Here is a 20,151-nt window from a genome sequence, read left to right on the forward strand (position 1 = left end):
AAATGTCCATTATAGTCTTGGGTACCAAAATAATTATGTTTCACTTTATACATTAAAATTAAAATGTCTTGTAGTCTTCGATTTTCTAAACTCGGTAGTTTTGCCCATTCGAGGAGCTGCTCGTACGTTGCTGTTTTATTACTGAATACAGCTCGCAAAGCTCGTTCCTGTACCCTCTCTAGCTTCTTAGTGTCTGATGCTCTGCAAAAATGCCAGACCATGTGGCAGTAGGTTAAATTCGGTAGCACCCCAGCCTTGTACAACTGAAGCAAGGCATGAGTAGGAACCAGTTTTTTGAGTCGATTAAGAACTTCCGACTTTGGTTTTACGACACTCATTTGAAAGCCACTCTAAATTAAGCAGTTTCAACGAACCTTAAAACCTATTCAGGCTTAAATCCTATCCTAAAGGTTTGATGTTCAGAATTGTAGAATTATGTTACTGTAGTTCTTAATTCTAGCTTCTTGTTGGCTTGTTGTTATTTATACTGTCGTTTGGTAGTAAAGTCCTGAAAATCTTTCTCTAATAAAAGGCACCTTACTCTCAAGATGTTCAAGTTGTATGCAAAAAAGAAGGCGAGGTGCTAAAATAGGCCAGAAACAATGACCTGACCTTTTCTTTGTCTGCTGTCAATGAATCAACAGCTGCTAGACTGAGTGGAAAAACTACCAATTTATTGATAGTAATTACAATTCAGTGAGGTGATTCAGCTCTTTATTGAAACCAAGTGCTAGCTGTCAGGGGAACAAGAATTAGTTTTCTAGATACCATTCTATTACCACTGTGGTAAAAATCTGCTCAGAGACCAGTTGTAGGTGCAGTGCATGCAAATCTTTTTTATATGATTTTTTTTTTCAGAGACCACGGTCAGGTAGCCAGACAGCAATAATCAGAGGTTCACAGCAACATGTTGGCGGTATAAAGGTCAGTTAAATTACAATTTCTTACAATGCCTTTGGTTACATCTGCTGTATTGCATTGCACTTGGTGGTAAAGGGACTGTATAATTTATTTATTTTGACCATGTGTTTTTTTTTTTCAGGATGCCATTTCCCATCTAGTGGAACACTTCACAGCTAAAATAGCTGTAAGTAAATAGATACACACTCCATGGTAGTCTGATCTGCCTTGTATTTCTTGAAGGTTCCAAATGTTTTTAAGCCCAGCTACTTTGTTTGCTTTAATTCCCCATTCCCATTTCAGACCATGTGGTGTTACTCGAGGGAACAGTTTCTTCCAAATGTTATCTTATGCACGTGCATATGTATGCATGACTTATGAAGAACAAAAGGAAAATTCCCTTGCCAGCATCACATGGTCTAAAATATGAAAACAAATAAACAGTATTAAAATACCAAAAAAAAAAAAAAACAAAACAAAATGGGCAAACAAAACATACAAGCTACAATGTAAAGAGGTCCATTTTTCCCAAACACTCGCACTCTTTTACAAGGAATTACTGGGAAACTACAACAATTTTTTTCGTTTCTTAGCAGTTGAATAATTCAATGTGGCAAAAGTACTCACTCTGGTTTGGTTTTCATTAAACAATAACTTAATTCTGATTGGCTCTTACAAAATCTCCTTGTGATCTCCGGCTTATCCAAACGAACGAAGGGAAAGGAATGTGTCTCTTGTTTGAGCAGATGTTTGTAGGGGAGGAAAATGTGACTAATATTAAGCCCTAAGGAGGTCTGCATGGGAGGCTAATAATGGCTTGAGTTGTTTTTTTGCTTCCTTGCTTCACTTCCCTCTCTCCCTCCCCTCCCACCATATTTTGGGGTAAGTATACATTCCACACACTGGTTTTTCTCGGTGATGTGTTGACACGTACATGTACCTGGGAGGTGGACTGCGGCTTGGTTGCCATGGGGACCCCCTTGCTACTGAGGGAGAGTGCTGCCTCCTCTCTTGTTACCTACCATAATATACTAATTTTTTCTCTGTTTGTCTTTAGTCATCAGTTCCAGTAAATATGCAGATAGACATTGCACCTCAGCACCATTTATTTATTATTGGAAGAAGTGGAATCAACATCAAACAAATTATGCAGAGGACTGGTGCAAGGTGAGTTTTTGCGTTAGCAAAATTAAAAGGTTCGGGCCTTTGTCCTTTACTTTTCCATTTTGATTTCTTCTTTGTTAATGCTAAACTGCTAGCAGTCCCTTCTAAATCAATTTCAAACTGTCTGCTTTAGTCATGTGTGCAAGCAAACTGAAAAGCCAAGAGCCTCTTGGCTTGGCCTTCACTGTGACTAAGCAGGTGGTTTGACTGACTGAGAACGGACTGCTGGCACTATGTTAATCACTAATTTAACTTAAAGCAAATTACTTGCAGTCTAATTAATATCATAGTATTAAGAATGCAGTTCTAGATATTTTATAAGAATAGTTATTTTAAAGACACATGTATTTAGTCAGAATTGTATTTAATTTTAGAGTTATGTAGAATACCTTAACTAGTGTATGTCTGAATGTGGATATTTTTTAGCATTACGTTTCCTGATCCAAATGGAACACAAAGGAAAGGCACAGTGTTCATTACTGGACCAGTGGAATCGGTTATTAGTGCCCGAGCACAACTCATTGTAAGTAAAGCCCAATACATTACTTTTTTCTCTAAGACATAGATTGCTTTTCTTGCAAACTGACTGGTGACTGTCATATCATGGGAAAGGAATTATAGTTTTGGTCATCTTTCAAGCTGTGGTACACCATGCACTAAATGGTGCAAGTTATATTCATTTTTCTTGAAATCAAAGTGGCAACAACATCTGCATCTACATTGTAGGGTCAGTTGTAAACAGCTTAAGTGTTCCACCGGACCTCAACGTTACTGATGAATAAACACAAGAACCAATGAACTTACCTTAATTAAATTTAAATATTGTTCTTTTCCTTTGATATCAATATTTACTTTATCACAGCTGGTTCAGTACTCTTTACTTTAATCACTGGTGTATTCTAGGATTGTCTCCCACTTGTGCTGATGTTTGACTTAAGGGAGGAAGATGAAGATGCAGATAATGGTGAGAATTCTTTGAAAAAGAAGCATGGTTTTTGTTATCATGTTGTCCCAAGAAGTATTTAGCTACAGCTGTAGCTTTTGAACATTAGTTGAAACCCTTACTAAAACATTTCAAATACATTGTAGCTAATAATTTTTACAAGGCTCAAAGTACATTTTATTATATGGAGGAGAGTGTTTTACTGGGAACTAAACCACTCGCAGATTCCATATGCCACTTCATCTGGGACCCGAGTGGCATATTTTCCGTATGTCACCTTTGTGAGTGTTGTATAGTTCAATGACGTCACGATTCCCGCCTTTTGCTTTTGTTGAATTGGTTTCTTGCGTCGCATTTGTTGTTTAGAATAAAAGCATGGCGAGCAAGTTTGCGTCCATCAGCGACGAAGAAGTTAAAGAGTTTACAGAAAAACTTGAAAACGAGAACACAAAGAAGAAAAGTACTTTTGTATTTTCTGTTTGCTATAAAGCCCAGCTGTATTTGTAAAACTTGACTACTTTGAAACACAATAAAATTGGAAATATTCAATATTTAGTCTCCATATTCTAAAAAAAACATTACACGTTGGCTCGAAGATATGAATTTTATGTTCTCGTGGCAAGAACAATATATTGTTCTTGCCACTCGAACATAAAATTCATATCTTCTCGTCATTGTGTAATACCCTCTGTAATTATATTAATTTTATAGAAGGCAAAAAGCTTTAAAGTACTTTTAGCCTTGAAGAAATTATTAGTTATTTTAACTTCAAGCGATTATCATTATTTTTCTGACAGTAGTAGTAATAATAATAATAATAATAATAATAATAATAATAATAATAATAATAATAATAATAATAATAATAATAATAATAATAATAATTGTACAAGCATTTAAGTTTGCATGTAAATTTCTCATAGACCAAGACTAGATTTGTCAACACATAAAATGATAATGACAATGAAAATGATGAGTCAACTTCCTTTCTAAAATACATACTTGTTCATTTTCCTACATGTAGATAGACCCTTTACATAAATGGCAATGTACATACCATGCCTCACATTCATGTGAAAAATCCTTTGTCTAGAATCATAAGTGCAAGGCTAAGGATGTACAAAGTATTGTTATTCAAATTTGGGTGTCATTTATGTAAAGGGTCTATGGTAAACATTACTTTGTATTAAGTAGAAATATTTCAGTACAATCATTGTGTTTTACTGACAATAAAATCGTTCTTTTTTATTGTTTTACCATCAGCAAAATTAACCAAAATAATGGAAGCATATGACGTGTTTGTGAGTGTAAAACCAAAGCCTAAACAACCGAGCAAGGTAAATAAAACATTTCTAGTATTTTTTCATGGAAATTATTTGAAGGAAATATTAACTTATTTTTTGTCACTCTTGGAATTCTTAATTGATATTGATATTTTTTTTGTTTTGTATTTAGTCTGTCATAGTCAAGAGTGCAGAGAAAAACGTTCAAAATATGTATCTTGCAAGACTCGAAATCCTTGGCCTTGACAGTAATGAAAACCTGGCTTCATCTCCAACCTTTGCTGCATCAGGGTTGGTTAATCATGATCACCGCATCCCTTCGCCAGACAATAATTTTACAACAGAATACTTCAGTATGCACACTGGCCCAGTCAGTACAGCTGTTTGCAACTCGCACCCATGGTTTACAAGTCCCATATCCCCAACATCGCCTACAATTTCAAACATGATGTGTGGCTTTCCCACATCAGCCATTCACCCATTTGTGGACTGTTCTACATCTTATTCAACGAATCCACCCCCACCCCCAGGACTAGGACCACCGACTGTGACTTTGGCTTCTTTGGCTAGCAATGTTTCAAGTGGTTATCTCATTAACCATTCAATGCCTGCTTCAAATGGCTACATTAATGGCACAAGTTCAGGTAAGGTCGGTTAACAGTAACAACAAATTGAAGGACAAAAATACAAAGTGTTAGAAGATTAGCTACAGTATCAACCTCAGCTAGCAAAGCTGTTAAGTCAGGCATTTCATACAAATATGTATTTATACTAGTTAAAGTTTGCCTGAATACATAAAAGCTCATAGCACTTATCAAGCCCAGACAATGAAAACGTTCACTCAACTCACTTACATGTAATTAACTTGTGAAACCAAGATGGCAAAATTTATGATATATTAAAACCAAACGCTTGGCAGATAGTACTCAAATATACCCATATATAAACAAAATCTTGAATGTCTTTCCAACCCCAGGGAAATATAGTCACCAAAATTCCCAACCCTCCTAACTTTCTAAAAAAAAACTGCAAAGAGCTGCATAGCTATGCCAGTGAACGAGGGTGTCTCGAAGGCTGTTGCTGACCTTTTAAGCTGGAAAAGACTTAAGATGGGTGGCTAATTGGTCGTTTAATTTAGTATTATGATTTTAAACAAATTTGGTTACATTTTTGGTGGGTTATTTTATTATCTTACCCATTTTTGAATCACCTCTGGTTTATCAGGTCTTGTGCAAAATCATTTGGGCAAATCAGGCGGTCACTTTAGCCAAAGGACTGGTAGTCCTCTTGGTCATAGAACACCAAGCCCCATTGGCAGTGGTAGCTCTATTGATAGACAGAGCTTGAACGGAAGCCCGAGGCGAAGTTCATCTGGAAGCTTAAGTCCCATGAGTCCAACGTGCACAAGCCCATTGACAGTAGAGGAAGACTGTAAGTTGATCTCTTTCACCCATAAGGCGTTCCCCAGTGACAAGGGAAATTGTCTGGTGTTAGACCGAGAAATATCTATCAATGGCATTCTTAAGAGGAAAAGGTTTAAATTGAAGGACGTTCATGTTTTAAACTCTTTTGCCTTTAAGTGGTCCCCCTGACGTCATTTTTACATTTGTTTCATTAACATACGAGCTTGCTCACAAAAGGCATCATTCTATTACAAATTGACTTCAAAAAGTAAAAGAACTTGTTAAATATCCCATACTTAGTTTTTGTGAGTATAGTCTGTCCCAAACATTGCTTACAAGTGCATTCGTTGTAGATAAATGTACTGCAATCCAATATAAATTTTCATTATACGAGTATGAACTCCGTGAGCAAGCGAGATGAACCAAATCCCGCGATGTGATTGGCTACCCGAGCGGGCAAGATTGAGCTATCTTGCCCGCTAGGGATTTCTCGCTTGGTCCCGCAAGCTTGTTCGATCAAGATGGCTGGATATTGGCCTCATTCTTTCTTGCATGTTTATGGACCGAAACGAAATAAAGACGCAAAAAAATGACTTGGCCAATATCCGGCCATCTTGACCCATTTAGACGGCGTCAAGAGTTTGGTTATAATATGTCTGACAAAATAGACAATGTTGACAAGAAAACTCGCCATTGATGTCTGCTGTAAGCTTGAATGCGATGTGGTGTGTGATTGTTGAAATATGCCAGAATCTCTGTCAACACCGAATTGCAAACATTTTCAGGCCTTCTCCGTTTTTTGCGAGTTTTGCAAAATATGAGAGGCAGCGAGGCATTCATTAAAAAGGAAAACATTACCTGAAATCTAGCCGTTGTAAATGAGTGTTTTGTCTCTCGCTCTATTCTGACATTCCATTTTTTTATCCGCCTCTTCTCTCGTGCTTTTTTCTGCTCTTTAATTTTTTAATCTTTATCCCGTTTCTCGTCATTAATCGTAAAAACTCTTTTTCAAAAGTGACGAAGGTCAGTGAGATAAACGCGGGGTGCACAAAAGTTTCCCGCCAAGAAAATTCGCCCATACTTGCCTCAAAGCTGCATTCACGAGACTCCCTTCCCTTCCCTTTCTTAGGCTTCCTTCGCCCACCTCCCCCCACGAGTCTGTATGAACGGACGGGCGTACGCTCGGTCAATCACGTGACCGCCAAACAAAAAAACCGGTTGACCATATTCTCTGAAGTATAAGGCTCTGCCCCAAGCCGCGAAAGCGGCCTGAAGCCCCGCTATTAACGATTTATCTAGTTGTAAAATTTTGTGGGGCTAAAGCGGGAGTCGGTTTTCGCTCAACCTGTAATTTTCAGTGACAAGAAATTTCTTTCCTTTTTGCTCGTCAATTTGTAAATGTGTCAATAGCAGGCAGCGGGCCAAGGGATGAATTTTTTAGGCACCCATGTCAAATGGCAGTGATAAACAGTAGTTTCAAACCTTCAGACAGACTCAGCGTAAAACTAAACAGTACGTCTTGTGATAAGGACTAAATTCATACTTACTCTCCATATCAGTGAACTTCATTTGCCTGGAAATAGGTGCTAGTTATTTAATTGCATTTTTGTCAAACTTTTGTGCGAACGCGTACGATTTTCCTTCCGAAAGGAGGGATGCTTATTGGTTAAAAGACAAGCGAGAACTCCTGTGCTGTTTGAATGCTGTACTGCAAGTGACGGCGCGCATTTACCAAGATTATTTAATTGAATAGGAAAATAAGGAACAGTAAGTTAGCATAAGGCCAGAACATGTTTATCTCCAGACCTTTGGATCAATCAAAAAACAGACTGATTCTTGGTACGCGTGCGTTGCCTCCGCATAATTATGATAAGGTATTTCGACATTATTTCCTTTTTGTGGTAAGTTATTTCGAAATTGTTTTTTGACCCCACGATCCAATTTTGTTCGCCTTTGATCAATTTACTCGTGCTTATTTCTTCCATGTTACACAATAAATCATACGATCGACCATACTTATTGCTTCTGTACAAAGTGCAATCAACGATTTAATTTGTCCGATCGGAATCGGAGTAACTGTGTTACGTGTATTGTAAACTAATTAGCCGCAAGAGCCACCGAAATTTTTTGAAAAGATGTGCCATTTTGACTTGAAGAGTGTTTTAAGTGCCACTACAACCCGAAAATTCCTTTTCTTTTTTACCTTAACTTTTGGAAGATTATTTTCGTAACACCCTCATGGAAATATTTTGAGCTTTTACTTTGATCCAAAGGCTGTTCTTTTTGAACAGCTAGGAGTGCAAGTTTGGATTGTTTGGTTCTCCGCTACTAAATTTTACCTTAACTTGTGCAAGATTATTTTCATAACACCCTACTGGAAATATTTTGGGCGTTGATTTTGATCCAAAGGCTGTTCTTTTTGAGCCGCTTTGAGTACAAATTTGGGTTTTTTGGTTCGCCGTTACTCGTGTTCAGTGGACTGACTTATAGTTACCAAAGAGTTATTGAGAAGAAAATGACGTCGAAGACTCACTCGATCAAGAAGTCATCGTTTTCGTCGTGCAAGGCATGATTCTGAAAGCGCGGTACTCCTGTGTTGCTTGCTGCATCAGACGTGTGCACACACACACGATACCTTTTAGCTGAAATAACTGAGTCTTTTTCCTCTACCCAACTCTCAAGATTAGATAGATTTTAAAGTTCGAAAACTTTTAACTCAAGACAAACGACCTGGTAATAAGCTCCCAGTCTCCTGCTCGTTTGGGACATTACGATCATACAAGTTTTCTCGAAGTACATTGTTAGAAAAAAATCTTGATTAATTAGGAAAAAAACATTTTTCTAAAAACAACTGCATTCCTGCTGAACATCTGATTTATTCCTTTCACAGCAAATCTTCACAGCATGTCCAGCGGAAATGACCTGACTGACTCTATCGTAAGTAACGGGGACTTACTGACACCATGAACTGTACAGAAAGATACCGAAAACCAATCCTAAACTTAACGTTTGGTTGCTATTGCACTACCATAACAGATACAGTAAACACAAGCATAGGTAATCATATGATTTCGAGTGCAATTCATAGGCTGAAAAAATTACAAGTACTAATTAATACCAAACTGCACGAGAAATCATGTGATTATTTATGAAGTAATATACGTGAAATAAAAAAAAAAGACGACAGAAAATCGAAACAAGTTAAATTTTCACAGCGAGCGCTGTAATTCTCTATGAAGTTCATTCAACTGACTGGTTGAAACAGATAACAACGATTGTCAAATTCAAATTTTATAAGACTATCGTTCCAGCTCCAATAGTGATATTGAAAGGGATCTAGCCTATTAGAAACTGAAACTTTTTTTGAATTTATGCATTCATTCATCTACGGACTCAAGATTCCTGGATAAGTGTAGAGGAATGAAGCGGTTACAGCCCGGTTTACACTACAGAATATTTTTGGCACGGCTCGTGTGAAATTGGCACGGGTGCCAAAAAAGAGCTCGGCAAACTTTGCTTACACTACACCATTTTTACCGTACCAAAAATACATGCGCAGTTCAATTAAAATCAAAAGCGTCCGCGTGATTTTGATGGAGAATGAGCAGCCATCTTGAAATGTACGCAAACAAACCGCCAGCAGGTTGTTTACACTGCAAATTTTATCTGAGCCGAACCTTTTTTTTGGGACCCGTGCCCAACTTCACCCGAGCCGTGCCAAACATTTTCTGTATTGTAAACCGGGCTGTACTAGCACAGTCAGGAAACCCTTTTTCTCGTGCCTTCATTAAAAAAAAAAACAATTTGTCATGAACAGGCGTTCAAGCTATCTTGTATAACTTTTATTCATTTAAAGACTATAATGTTTGGCCTTTGCCTGACCATCAAGAACTCCTTGATTAAACCGTAACGATGGCTTTCGAAATTAAGACCCTGAACTGTGAGAAATTAAGGTCCTATATGCTACTTAGCTGTAGGAGGACAGGTAACAGTTTATTGTGAGAATTCAATGACATTTCTAAAAGAGAAGAAAAAAGAAAGAGCTAGAAATAAAGTTATTTTAAAAAAGGAAAGACAAAAGTGCCGGCATTAACGTCAGCATTCCTGATTGACAAATTCTTCACTGACAGGTACAATTGACTTGACTGACTCCGACACTCGGGTAAATACACCCTTTTGTGAAGGCAGGGATACCATACTTACGGTACCGGACAAAAACTCTACAGACGTCCCTATCAGATACGTCGTACAGATCCGGTCGATTGGACGGACATACAAGCAAACAGACGGACAGAAAGGAAACAGTCTACATGTTAATACATTGGGACAAACCTTACAAAAGAACTGAGCTTGTACTGACGAAACTCAAACTCGAAATACATTCAAAACGTACGTGAAAAAAAAAAAAGATATCGTGGTTGGTAAGGGGTTTGCTTTAGTAATCATTTGTCGTCCTCGCGATCAATGGAGCTGGAGGATTCCATTTTTCTTTTTCTTAATTTTTTGTTCCATTTTGCTGACTGGTGACTAACTTGTTTTTAGCGTAATGATCTCACCTCTTTTTTACAGCCTTACCACGACGTGCAATCGCATGGAAGCAATGGCGTCGGCCAGAACCCAGTTGGTATGTCAAGAATTAAAGCTAACTGTAACTTATGGCTAAAAAACAACCGGTTAACGCGGCAAGCGTTAAGCATGTGTAGCAAGAGTTTGTATTTTTTGTAGTTGTCGCTTATGGGGGCAAGAAAGTCGAAACTTGATTGAAAAGTATGGGGAAGGGAGACAACTTTGTAGAAGACGGGCGCTCGTACCAGTCCGCCAACCCTTTTTCCCGGAAATGAGAGTTGTCTGTAAATCGTTATAATAACGTTTTAGTGCGGGGAACCCGGAAAAAAGTTCTCTTCAATCAACAGAAGGCTAGGTTGAGTAATTTGGTACTCTTCTCTGCGTTAAGACTTCTTTTTTGTTTATTCCGGCTTTTCCATTTCATCAAACACCTAAACCAACATTACTAGTTGACCCTTCAATTTTTTTTTTATTTGCTTGAGAGAATTGAATGAAGTGATCGATTTTATTGTAATCACTCCCTTTCAGGTTCTTCTGGAAGTCATGGTTCTAAGCGACAGTCAGTTCAAATATTGTCCGGAGCAAAGAATGTTAATTTACAGTAAGAACTTTACGCCTACAATCTGTTCTTACTCTTTGAAGATGAAGTAACTGACATCGTTTTCTCTTTCGATTACTCAGGACAAGTACCTCGAGTTTAAGTTCAGATACTGATCAATTGGATGACAGTTTAAACTCATCATTAGCACTGTAAGTTAAAAGTTCTAATATTCCACCTTGTTTTTTTCCGGCCTTAAATTAACGTAAATTATTATATTCACTACTACGACTAATAAATCTTCTCATTGTGTTTACTTCTTCTCCAGTTTACAAAAGATTTTACCAAATGCTCCAACACAGCCAGTAAGTTGAACCCATCACATGGATGTATTTATTTCATTTTGTCGCTGAACAAAAATGCCCAGGCTTGTGAACTGCAGAAGTGAGGGCTCAATTTTTATTTCTCTTTTGGGAAGGTGTTTGTGCTTTCTTATACTTTTCTGCGTTGTCGTTGCATCAACAGGTTGATAAATACGATTATATGAAGTCCATGGCGACTGTAGGTAATCATTAAAAGTTTGCTTTTTTAATTTTAGTTAAAGTAATTTTAAGCTGTATAAGATCATTGGATTTGTTGTCTTTTGGATGGTTGGCGTTAATTGACGCCATTAACATTTTTTGACCCGTTCGTTCTTGCGAAACGTTTTGGAAAGTTGGAGAACTGTACGCAAGTGTAGGAGAGAGACGACGAACAAAAGCTGGCTGGACTAAGAGGAGCCCCGTTCCACTCGATCCAACGATGGAAAAGCGAAAAAAAAAAAAAAAAAAGCCTGGGAAAGCTATCCTACCCACGCGCACCTTTTATACGCGTCCATTTCTCGCAGTCTTATTCTTTTATTGCAATACCAACATAATAAGCTCGGGGAATGCTCATAGTCTGAAAAAGTCGTTCTTATGCTTTGGGCATGTACAAGGGAAAAAGAAGACGAAAGTTTTCCTGAAAAACAACTGGGTCAAAATATTCAAGGAGGCGCAGTGGAGCGCAGTGGAGCGCAACAACGCAAGAGTTTTCCTCTTTTAGTGACCGAACTGACGCCGGCAACATATAATCTGTTGCAAAAGGATTTGTAACTCAAAACTCAATATATTTTTCAAAATATTCCACTGAATTGTGTAGAGTGTTAAGTCAATGAAGGAATTTTAATAAATCAGAACTGAAGCTGTGGAGTGAAAATTTAGGAGAAGGGGGAATAAAATTCTCTCGGCCCTCCAAAGATCCAAACTAGCCACTGTGAGCTGGGTCTTGTCGAATCATTAATCTGCAGATAAGATTTGACTTCTTGGTATCCATTTTAATAACTTGTTAGCCATGCAAAAGAAAGTTGTCATCAACGAAGTGAGAAGGCCGACGAACACGTGGAGTGGGCTTGGTTTCTCTAAATCAATGCCGGAATCAGTCATAAAAGAATTGGTGAGTAGAGGGACGTCTTAATTATTTTGTTTAGGAGGTATTCAGGATAAAGTCACTGATCGCTCGATGTGAAGGAATCCCGATTCCCGGAATCCAGCAAATGTGAGGCTTTGGAATCCGGAATCCAGAGCGTAGAATCCTGAATCCATTGGATGGAATCCAGGATCCATTTCGTTGGAACCCGTGAATTTGGAATCCGGAATCTACGACTCAGGATCTGGGATTCACTATTCGGGATCCGGAATCCGCTGGCTGTGATCTGGAATCCGAGGGCCACCTGCATTCCTTTACATAGGGCGACACTGAAGAACAGTTCTTCTGCGTATTTTCACATAATTTTAACACTAGACAAAGATACACAAAAAGTAGTTGTGCCTGTCATACAGACGTGTATACATCTTCGATAGCTCAGTGGGAAGTACCAGTTAGGATTAGGGTCAGTTTAGGTTGATGGTTCGTATCCGGCTCGAAGGACCTTTTTCCTTGACGACCGCAAGGTCTTCTTAAAAAAGTAAACGTGAACTATTTTTCGGTTTTGTCCATCTTTTTCGGCCTGTACCGCAACGTTGGTTAGGTATTAAATCAGTTTAGGTATAAACGTAAATTGAGAGATCCACTGTCGAATGCTCACAATTTTGTCGAGTTGGCTAAGAAATGCACCGAAATGCGTACGCATGCCCAGCACGAATTTTTACGTTTTAAATTGAGTATTTCTTGCGGTTGTCTTAGAAGTTTTTGCTGCTAAAGCTCGCAAACAGTTCGTTCTCTACTCAACTCCAAGAGATTTTTCTCCGGCTACTTCGATTTGGTCCGAGTTCATTTGATTTGTTTTCTGTGCAGAGTCCCCAATTAGTGCCTCTGCGCTAAAACAGTTAAGTTACTCATTATCATTATCATTAGAGCATTTTCAATTGAACGTCGAAAGCATATAGCAAATTGCTTTGGTTTTGCATTATAGCGAGTTTCAGTCGAGTGCCGTAAAACCAAAACCAAATAATTACTTTGGCCAATCAAAAAAGACGTAGTCGACACAAAGCGCGGAAAAATATGCACCGCGAGCCACGATTGGTTTTGGTTTCACTGATTGATTGAAAAAGTGGTGCGAGAACCAATCACTGAGTGAAAAAATCAAAAACTAAAGCAATCGACTCTCAATTAAATCCGCTCTACTTAACCCAGTGATTGGTTCAAAGTTCTCGCGCCACTTTTTCAACCAATCGTGGCTCGCGCGTGCACATTTTCCCGCGCTTTGTGTCGGCTACGTGTAATTACTTCGGGTTTTGATTGGTTTACTGGATTGTCTCCGTCCATTTTGATTGGCCAAAGTAATTACTTTGATTTTGGTTTTACGACACTCGATTGAAACTCGCTCTATCATTATCACTATCGTTATTATTATTAGTTGGGAAAATCCGACATTCAGTCATAAAAATTCTTCTATTCCGTGGCCTCTATGACAGTAATGCGGAGGAGGCAGTGTGGCCCAGTGGTTAGGGCGCTTGCCTTGAGATCCGGAGATCCCGGGTTCAAGACCCGCTCTGACCACTCGTTGAATTTGATCCTGGTAGTCCCTGGTTCAACTTCCCAGCTGCACTTGTAAATAGCCAACTGGTTTGCCTCCGGCCAGTTGGGATTCTTAACAGTTGTAGTTGTTGTGTTCTGTTGTTTCGTTGATTCATTGGCCCTGAAAAGCCCCTATGGGGAGAGGTCAATTAAGTATGTATGTATGTAATGCTATAAAAGAAAAAACAAAATGCTTTTCTGAATAGATAAGGCATCAGAGCCTTTCCGGATTGCCAACGCCACAAAGGGTGAACGAGCGTGGCTGCAATTTGCTTTACGAAAAGGAAGAAACTGTGAAGGTATAATTTACCGTTGAGATCGGCTAGTTGCCTGGCAACGGACGAACGGAGAAAGAGCATTCGACCGTTGTTGGGAGATCGTAAGCTCGATTGCTGCCACGGATTCTGCATCGGGTCAGTTTTCCCTTCGCGCTAAGAAACTAGTTAACAGGGTTTCACGCTTCTGATGTTTGCCGAAACTCGTAAAGTTACATTTTCTCGATTCCTGTTTATTTAGTTATTAGTTCTTATGATGGTTTCATTTGTTTGTTTATGTTTTCGACCAGTTGGATTTCAAAGCTCACAAAAAGGGAAATTTGATGCCTTATAACGGTTCGATTAACGGTGGCTTTGAGGTGGGTATTAATTACTTTTATCTCTTTCCGTTAATTTAGTTTTTTATCCATTTTGCATCTACTTAGAGTTTTCCAATGTACTTAACTTTGTAATTGGCTTTCCTTAAGTTAATAGTATTTTATAGTAGAAACAAGGAAATTACTGCAATTTGTTTCCATTGATAGCTTGGTAGACGTTAAATTTCTTATGCATAATTGTTTTGTCTGTCTCAATGTGCCAACATTCTTAAACATATATTTTTATATTTGTTCATATTTTTTACATCCACATGCACTTAAACTACTATATATTTTTAAATCCCACTTAAAAAGACCTGCATGATAAACTGCAGTTACTCCTTCTTTACAACTTCTTAAGTTGTTGAATTGGAGAGATATTCAGCATACGTTTAGGGTGCACGAGAATGCTCTTAATTGCTGTGATTTACCTAGGTCTTTTGAAAGGTTCCTCGATATATCTAATTCACATGCAAGATATTGACTAAAATCACACAAGTTTCTTTGATTTTTGACAAAATGCAAATTTCAACTCGACGTCTACCGTTAAAACGATGCTAAATCTCTCTATTAACTCCGACGATCTCTTTCTTAGGGCGCGTTCGATTGACCCTATTCCGGAATAAGAATACGTGGAGTGATGATTAAAACGATATGTTTGGCGCGTTTCGAAGCAGCAAGGATAGTAAAGATATGTTTAAAACAGCATTTTAGCAGATATTTGACAAATTTAATGTGAATCTCTGTAAGAACGAAGGATTTCTAACTTACATTCCATGTATTCCTATTCCGGAATACGGTCAATCGAACGCACCCTTAGAAAAAAGAAGAATTTGTTTTGAAATGAATGTATGAAGTGCGGGTTCTAGACGAATGAGAGAAGTGGTCCTCGCACAAAGCTGGACAATTTAAGCAATTGTCTGTCAGACACTTGCAAAATTCACCTAGCGGTATTGACTTTACATCGGAATTCACTACCCAGCAATCACCGGCACTTGTCTAATTACGTTCTTGTGTTACCTTTTTAGCCTTCGAATCCTTCATCGCTGTTCACCTCCGGCCCCAGGGATACGCGGCGAGAATGTGGTTTTGAGGTGTGTTTCATACATGACATCTTCAATGAAAAGAAGTGGCGATGTTGCTTTTGTCGAATAACGTAAAATAACATCCAACGAAACCAACTTTTCACTTTGCGGTGAAGTAAAATGATTCCTTACTCAGAAATAAGTTTAAAGATGAAAGCAAAGAAAAGATTCAGAAGGGTTACTTTTCTTTACGCTATTGGCGATACCCGCTCGGCTATTGAGGGATCGAAGGAGGCGATCTGTCAAAATTCATTGACTTAAAATTCTCGTGTCGGAAGCTCACTTTTCCCCGCCCCTAACGGCGGTCTCTGTCTTTACTCCGCGCTTTGATCGGCTCATTTTATTGTCTTAGTGTGTTTGTGATTGGCCGGAGTTGTTACCTTGGTATTCAAATGTATAATAGGACACCGTACAGTGGACGAAAAAAATTCGGAGGACTTGGAATGGGCGAAGTCTAACTTGGCATTCGCAGGATTTTCTAGAGTCCACTTCTTAATTCTTTTCTCATTGGACAAGTATGCGGTCCTCTTACTTATCGATTATTTTGATGCCTCTTAATCCAAGAGTCGGTTGAGTCCGCCATTATGAAAAGAAGCAACCTGATTGACCAATACTTAGCTGCATTGTAGGGCTTGGCCTTTGATTGGTTACTAGAAAGTACCCACAGTGTTTTGAAATTTTAAGTACGATTGGAGAGTTGACGAGAAAAGAGAAATTCATCCGCTAGTAATATTGGATGTAGAGGCAGTTATATAATGATGGGTTAAACCGCTCTAATTAAGTCCATTAGATATTGCTTTTGTGTTTTTTCGACTAATTTGGCTCTTCCTCTGTAGAAAATGAAAAAAAGGTTTGGTATTAGCCCTTTTTGAAAGACCCAGTCATCAGAAACGGTGATTGACTATTGTAGTTTTGTTCAGTGATCCATCATTCCAGTTTTTCGAAACGTGGGGCATCTAGTTTCTTTAGTGCTTAGCCAGAGGAAAAGTTGTTTTTCTTGTTGTTCATGTCGTAGGTAGGGTTCTAATCTCTTGAAATCTTTTTAGTCTTCGCTCAGGACGGAACGGTTTGAGGAAGAGGAAACATCTTGTAAGTGCATTGAAATTGAAATCGTCAATTTGTCGAAGTGCTCCAAAACTCAAATACTTATGGGTGTTAGGGTGTTAGAACAAGTCGTTCCATCAATAGCAAGCATGTTTTACCGTCAGTTTTGGAAGAAGAAAGGAGGAATTTGACCATTGACCATTTTCACATTTCCCGTAATACACTTTGTTTGCCCCCCACAGTTTGCATAAACCATTGTTTTCAAATGCTCTTTGGAATATGCAGTGTCCCAAGAGCATTTGAAAACAATGGTTTATGCAAAATGTGGGGGGGGGGGGGGGGGCAAACAAAGTGTATTATGGGAAATAAGAAAATGTCAATAGTTTATATAGATGGACTAATTATGAAACCCCGAAAACTTAAAAAAGATCACAGTACTGTCGCCCTTCATGTTAACTTGGCGGTGACCATGCACAATCTTTTGTCCTCGCCGGGTTCACAAATGAGTTTGAATAAATTAATTAAAACTTTTGAACCCGCTGTCTTTTAGAAAAAGGGTTTGGTTTGTGCATGGTCAGGGCCAAAACAGCGAACGAAAACATAAAACAAATTTTCATAACCATCTCCATATATCAACTATGATTTGACTTCGTACGAACGTCTTTCCTTTTTTTCTCTTTTAGCTGAAGGATCCATAGCAGGAACAATTGGATCCAGAAGAAATAGCTGTTCGTCTGCAGCGCTTTGTCCGGGTAAGAAATATATGTTATTTGCCAGCTGGTGGGTCCGTATAGCGAAAACCTGTGACCGAGGTCTTGAAAATGCTGCCCGACGCCGCGGACCGAGGGCAGCTTTTTCAAGACCTCGGTCACAGTTTTTCGCTATACGGACCGACCCTTAGCGACTTTCAAACTGAACGTTTCAAAGAGAAATATATTTATTTGAATTCTATTTCCACGCCTCTTGCCTAAAATAAATCTGTAAACGGATTAGGTGTCAAAAAATGGAAATTTAAGGTCATTACACAAGCTCACGCAACCAGGGCTAGGATTCCGCCCGGGTTGGCGGGATGGAAAAATTTGGCCCGCTTCCAGAGCCAATCATATTGCAGGATTCGCACAATTTCGGCCGCTTGCGCAAAAAAAGAAAACAAACAAACAAACAAAAAAATAACCGCATGTTACTGCCCTTGGCCTAAGACTGAATCGTAATGTCCTGCCTCTTTTCTTTGATTGAACGGCTCCCACCATTTCCCTCTTATACTCTAACTTTTGAAAAAGACTCTTTGCATGTCATATCTTCTCTATAACAATCAGTTTCATTTTCCAGATCTCCGACAACTGTTTGAAAAGGTTGGCCTTGCAAAGTACTTTAGCATCTTCCAAGAACAAGAGGTACGTTTACTTCCTTCGCCAGCGATCAAACGTTCGCTGAGTTTCCAGCTCATATCCTGTGGCATCATTATATGTCATTTTCAACCATCACAAAACATGATGCTCAATAGTTGCACCGTGAGCCAATGAGTGGAAAAATTCACCCACCCCACCCAGGCCTTTTGATTGTGATTCCCCTGATCCCCTCTCCTCCTCCCGGCATAAATTTCAGTTGTTCTTTAGCATGAGTGAAGTTTCCCTTTAATACTGTTTTGTTTTGTGAAGATGAGCTTATCAACCCTCATTTTAGAGTAAGAATTCGTCTCGAAAAAGCAATCGTTAAAGAGGTCGGGTAATAAATGCGAAGGACAAAAGGTTGATAACGTTGCCGCATTTATAAATAAGGGAGATTCCACTTTTGGCCAGTGGAAGGGAATATTAAATCCGATGCTTTAGATTGTAGAACGTGCTCCCGCATTGGAGTGCAGTTCATATATTGTCAGCTTAATAATTCTCTATTAAATCCAAGTTGTATTTTCTTTTTAAGGTTGACTTTCCGACTTTCATGACGCTAACGGACAATGACCTTAAGGAACTGGGTATTTGTGCGTTTGGCGCTCGAAAGAAAATGCTTATCACAATTCAAGGTCCGTGGAATTTTAATTACGACAAGCTTACATGTTATTTAAAAGGCTTTGTTGGTAAAAGACGCGAACAGTTGAGTCCTAATAGCTTTTATGGTCTTTGAAAGCCAAGGAACTGGGACGAAATGCAGGGAAATCGATTGCCTCCCTTCGCGCTATAGGCGTTAGTCATATTCGATTTTCTCCACCATTCAAAAGCAAGGCAAAAATCAGTTATCGGATTTTGACGTGCGTAAAAGTTTACCTTTGGTGTTGTGCGTTAATCAGTCAACTAATTGGTCTGACAGGAAGCACTCGTAAGCTGTTTTTTTATTTATTGTTCTTTTAGCTGCATGAAAATTCCAGAATGGATGGAACTGAGTCGAGAAGAAGTAGCTCTCCGTCTTTTGCTCATTGCTCAGGTGTGTAGTAATGTTTGCAAGTGTTTCCGGCCGTTAAGAGCGTATGAAGTTTATGAAATGTTGCACTTGATGATATCGTGAGAGGTTTAGCGTGAGGAGATTTGCCCTTACAACTCAATGCAGCCTATCGGTCCATTGGCCCGTTCCTGGTTTAGAAGAGAGCGGGGCCCAATGAAACGAATCAGGTTTCAGTTTTTTTTGTTCGTGTCACAGCTTTTCCTTATGAAACGATAAACTTTAGGCCATTTTACATTATTTTGTACAGCACCCTGCCTGTCACTTGAATGGTAGCGAGGCTGCCACTAGGCATTTCACAGTTTCATTTACGTAAAAGCAAAAACGTCTAATTCAAAGCACGGTCAGCGATAGCCTTGCTCCTTTCCATTCGTTAACTCAGCCTCAACTGCGTATGTCAAGGGATTTGTCAAGGGAAGTACTATTTCAGTATGCGGTCACTGGTTTCTGAAAACATAAGTTTTTGAGTCAAATGAATTTTCAATCTGCAGTTGATAAGAACAGTGATTTTTTCCTCCTCTTCATGGCTCCTTGACACACCCCAAAGCATTTACGAGAATAGAAGGCTTTATGACTTGTTCTATTTTGCTAGATCTCCGAGAACTTTTAGAAAAGGTTGGCCTCGCAAAGTACTTTAGCATCTTCCAAGAACAAGAGGTAAGTGGACTTTGTTTGAGAAATTACAGACTTCTGTTTTGTCGGTTTTGTCAGCCTTTTTATTGGTAGCAACCATAACTGAGGCTGTCCGATTGGTGAAGCCGACAAGAGACGGGGACTTCGTAAACAGCGAGAGGCGACCTGAATGTAACGCAACACCTCACAAGTAACACGAGAGAAGCAAAATTTAATTCTAATTCTGAAAGAATCGTTGAAGAAATAATTGTGAAGGCATTGGCATCACGGAAAAGGCCAAGCAGAGGCATTGACCATTGAGTTATCGAAAATATAGAAGACGTAATACAAAGAGGGGTCGCAACAGCGACATTTTCTACCAACCTCTCTCTCACACACACACACGAACCCACACAAAGAGAAACGACAGCAACGTTTGTCCGCCTTAGTTAAGAGCCGCACCGGTTGCGCTCTTTAATTTATACTGAGGAAGACCTCGTAACTTGTTTCTTA

The 20,151-nt window shown here is 38.9% G+C and overlaps 1 protein-coding gene across 2 annotated transcripts in view; it reads left to right on the forward strand.

Moving 5' to 3' along the window:
• LOC138018355 (protein bicaudal C homolog 1-B-like) overlaps window positions 1-20,151 on the forward strand; it is a 42,401-nt gene that overhangs the window by 14,146 nt on the left and 8,104 nt on the right. The window contains exons 9-31 of one of the 2 annotated variants that reach the window (XR_011126000.1): window positions 859-924; window positions 1,043-1,087; window positions 1,958-2,067; window positions 2,491-2,587; window positions 2,968-3,028; window positions 4,271-4,344; window positions 4,463-4,934; window positions 5,515-5,721; window positions 8,584-8,630; window positions 10,263-10,317; window positions 10,788-10,860; window positions 10,941-11,009; window positions 11,126-11,162; window positions 11,323-11,362; window positions 12,167-12,270; window positions 14,399-14,467; window positions 15,493-15,558; window positions 16,596-16,638; window positions 17,277-17,345; window positions 17,923-17,987; window positions 18,514-18,613; window positions 18,939-19,011; window positions 19,619-19,683. Coding sequence is in view for 1 of the 2 variants with exons in the window: in XM_068864962.1 (XP_068721063.1) it covers window positions 859-924; window positions 1,043-1,087; window positions 1,958-2,067; window positions 2,491-2,587; window positions 2,968-3,028; window positions 4,271-4,344; window positions 4,463-4,934; window positions 5,515-5,721; window positions 8,584-8,630; window positions 10,263-10,317; window positions 10,788-10,860; window positions 10,941-11,009; window positions 11,126-11,162; window positions 11,323-11,362; window positions 12,167-12,270; window positions 14,399-14,467; window positions 15,493-15,558; window positions 16,596-16,638; window positions 17,277-17,345; window positions 17,923-17,987 (1,869 nt within the window). In the remaining variant the exon portion in view is untranslated. The remainder of the gene's footprint in view (window positions 1-858; window positions 925-1,042; window positions 1,088-1,957; window positions 2,068-2,490; window positions 2,588-2,967; window positions 3,029-4,270; window positions 4,345-4,462; window positions 4,935-5,514; window positions 5,722-8,583; window positions 8,631-10,262; window positions 10,318-10,787; window positions 10,861-10,940; window positions 11,010-11,125; window positions 11,163-11,322; window positions 11,363-12,166; window positions 12,271-14,398; window positions 14,468-15,492; window positions 15,559-16,595; window positions 16,639-17,276; window positions 17,346-17,922; window positions 17,988-18,513; window positions 18,614-18,938; window positions 19,012-19,618; window positions 19,684-20,151) is intronic. The other variant, XM_068864962.1, reaches the window with a different exon arrangement.

The sequence above is a fragment of the Montipora capricornis genome, chromosome 10 (genome assembly GCF_036669925.1).
Source record: "Montipora capricornis isolate CH-2021 chromosome 10, ASM3666992v2, whole genome shotgun sequence".
NCBI classification, from domain to species: domain Eukaryota; kingdom Metazoa; phylum Cnidaria; class Anthozoa; order Scleractinia; family Acroporidae; genus Montipora; species Montipora capricornis.